General features: G+C 42.0%; 1 protein-coding gene across 1 annotated transcript in view; it reads left to right on the top strand.

Annotated features, from left to right (window-relative positions):
- Positions 1–1,125: 1,125 nt before the first annotated feature.
- Positions 1,126–3,520, top strand: part of tshz3a (teashirt zinc finger homeobox 3a) — a 19,865-nt gene continuing 17,470 nt past the window's right edge. The window contains exon 1 of the mRNA XM_031864455.1: positions 1,126–1,518. Within this exon, the coding sequence (XP_031720315.1) occupies positions 1,479–1,518 (40 nt within the window). The 5' untranslated portion in view covers positions 1,126–1,478. The remainder of the gene's footprint in view (positions 1,519–3,520) is intronic.

Below are 3,520 nucleotides of genomic sequence, written 5' to 3'. Positions count from 1 at the left end.
GACTATGTGAGCGTGTTTTCTTTTAAAAGAAATACAATTACAAAACTGACTGAAGCAACATACATAAAGGCCATTCCAGGGCTCATTGCCTTCTGTATTAGCACTTCCTTTTATTTACTGTAGGCTGTTAAAAGTTATTTTATTTAACTCCATTTTTACTTTACACTTTGTCTTTTTTTACATGTACATATTATAAATCTAATTAAACTCATTTCATTGTAGGCTACTATTGTTTGGGTTTTGTCCATACTGTAATAGTTACATAGCTGACATATCCTACTGCACATTTTCTATTATTTAGTTTACTTATATATCAAAAAACGTCCCCTATTTCTGATAATATCCCACTGGTTTACTGTTCATTCCATATTTTTTTAATATATCTATATGGACATTTGCTACTGTTTGCAATTTCTGGTTAAATGCTAAACTGCAGTTACTGTGTGTAATATATGATATGATCAACTGTTAAAAATCAAATATAAAAAAAACGTTTTACATTTATAACATCAAACTACACAGCGATCTGTAATAAATACTGCCTTAAAATGCTATTTGTTATTGCACGAATCAAATCTAATTCGTATCATGAACTTGAACAAAAGCTTTGGAAATGGGTGACATTTAATACAATATGATTAGTGGATGAGTGTGTTTCGCATATTGACGCAAAGCTTGTAACACATGTGTTTTGTCAATTGTCAATTATAATCACTAAAAAGATTTTTCAAGGTCAATAATAACAATTAGAAATAATAATTATATTATATTATTATAAAGTCCTACATTTCAATAGAATATAGGAACAGAAGTATAGTAATAATAATAATAATAACATCTATAGAATATGTTCTATACAAACATTACTGTGACAGATTAAAACGGTTAAATCCAGTTACGATGACACATACCTGGGGACTTTATTGGAATGTTACTCGGACGGTTAGTGGTTTTGTTGGTAATTATCAGCCTGCTGTGTTGTAACAATCAACTAACAGCTCATGCGCTGTGATTCACATGAAACGCAGAGGTGGGAGGACACTCGCGCGTGGTGTCCGCCCCTCTCTGAGAAGTAAAGAGTTAACGGAGCGGTGGGTTTGCCCATTCTCCTGCTGTGAGTGACGCGATCATCTCTCTTATCCCTCAACTTTGCCTGTTGCCAGACCAGGCAGCCGAGGTGGACGCTGGCTATCACCGCTGACATTCTCAACGCGATCAAACGCACACGCAGAAAAATATATACGTTCCTCCACCTCGTTTATCTATTCTTTATTTTTTTCGCCGACTTTTCCTGCAGCCTGCTATTCCGTAACGATGATTTTTAGTTTCCCTCTCCATCGGACTCCCCGATGTTGTGCAGTCTGCTGCACGAAGGCGTGAATCTTTTTTGAGTAGAGGTGGATCTTCCCGGATACGGCGAGGGGCTATAATAAATAAGAAAAAGAAGAGTTCCACGGAAATCCCCTTGACATAAAAAAATGCCACGGAGGAAACAAGAAGCGCCCAAGCGCGCAGCAGGTATGTGTATCCAATTGTAATGGTTTACTATGTGAAAACTGCGGATGTTACCTTTGTTTTGTAGAGCTCACTTTATAGTCACTGCATTTCCGTTTCCACTTTGTCTTCTTTTTTTTTTTTTTTTTTTTTTTTGCTCTCTAACGATCCGCTTTGTCAGTCTCTTGGCTATTCTTGTGCGACCTCATATAAACTGTTCCTTTTATGAAAGCGGATGTACAGTTTCTGTACAACAATCTCTGTGATCCTGCGTTTTCGCTCCGCACGCTGAGGAGCTACTGTAGTCCCGACGGGCGAGTTGCCTGCTGTAAACTTTCGCTTCCTATTGTTCCCAACTTGAATCCCTGTCACTTTACCGATCCCAACTGCCTTCTCCGTTTGATCCGTAACGAGTAGGCAAACCCCGGAGGAGATAAGCAGTGTTTTGTTGATGGTGAGTGCCCGAGGCGTGCCATAAGGGGGCCATAGGGGCTTTGTGCGCATTTGATCCCAGCGCATAACTTCTTTGCACAAGCTGGGGGAAAAAAGCCCTACCTCTGATTTATTTTTTTATTTTTTGTCCTTTTCTTGGGATAAGATAAACAATTTGAGAGAGACAATGGGGTTTCGTGGGCTGGAAGGAGCCATAATCGACAGTTGCCATGTCTGATTTGACGGTTGATTGATTGGCTGTCATGCGGCTTTGATCTGATCCTTCCCGATTTGCATCAGAAAATCACTTCCCACCATGTGCTGCAGGCCGCTGACGTCACGTTTGAACCACTTTGAAAGGCCCTGTGTACTTTTTTTACCCTCTCACATACACTCGCACTCAATCAGTCTCTCTCGCTCTCTATGTCTCTCTCTCTCTCTCTCTCGCTCTCTATGTCTCTCTCTCTCGCTCTCTATGTCTCTCTCTCTATGTCTCTCTCTCTCTCTCTCTCTATGTCTCTCTCTCTCTCTCTGTCTCTTCTCTCTCTGATGGTCAACTGACTCACGAAAAAGTGAAAGAAGGGGGGACAAAGTGGTTTCACAGTGAAACATCACACACACAAACAGACACACACACACTTCCAGCAGAGAACATCACACTCCCATGTGCACGTGCTCACTTGTTCACTTTGAACACACACATACACACACACACACACACACACACACAGTGGGTAGAGGAGGCGGGAGGAGTGGGTTAGAGGTTGTAAAAGGAGCCGTGTGCTATGTAATGGAGGGGAGGAATGGGTTTGCTCTGTCAGACCGGGCCGTCACAACGGCTTTGTTTCATGTTTGATTTAATTGTCTCTCCCCTGACAGGCCCATTCATCAATGGCTTTAATGGTCAATCAGAGACAGGCTGAGTGAGTGCTCCCATTCTGTTTAGCCATAAGCTGGCCTGGGCTTTTATTTCATCAAAATGCCCCAGCCTAATGTACATGCTCACTGGCTCAGAGTGGCCGCGGGGAGCACATAAAGAATGACTGAAAGCTTTCTGATTTCAGATCAGTGAGAAGGATGTTTTTTCCTTCATCTCCTCCTCTCTCCTCCCTGCTACACTGCTGTTTCTCTGTTGACGAAAGGGAATAAAGGGCTGTAATATAGATCGTTTTGTGTTTTTAGAAAACAACTTTTTCTCCCTGAAACCGCGCTTCTTTGTTCATTCATTCATCTATTCATTTCTTCATTTTTTTTCATGCTCCCCTTCCACCCCTGTCAGTCAGCCCGTGCAGCTGCAAGTTATAAAGTTGTCAACTGTTCAGTGGCACACAAAGGGTGATGATGAATTGATTGCAGCACAGAGCATGGTGATAGAGAGAGCAAAGAAAAGGATGACAGATGATGGGCCTTGATTAGGGACTTAGGGGGAGAGTCAGCCCACTGCAACCTTGAGACTTGCATGAAAAATCTATCCCCCTCCCCTCCACACACATGTACACACACACTCACACTGCCTTGCTCTCTCATTGTCTCTCCAACGCACTCTCTCAGCTTCTCTCTCTCTCTCTCTCTCTCTCTCTCTCTCTCTCTCTCT

This window comes from Anarrhichthys ocellatus, unplaced genomic scaffold, assembly GCF_004355925.1.
Source record: "Anarrhichthys ocellatus isolate YVR2014 unplaced genomic scaffold, GSC_Weel_1.0 scaffold2, whole genome shotgun sequence".
Classification (NCBI taxonomy): domain Eukaryota; kingdom Metazoa; phylum Chordata; class Actinopteri; order Perciformes; family Anarhichadidae; genus Anarrhichthys; species Anarrhichthys ocellatus.
Note: the sequence above shows the minus strand (reverse complement) of the source record. Positions and strands in the feature narration are given on the sequence as shown.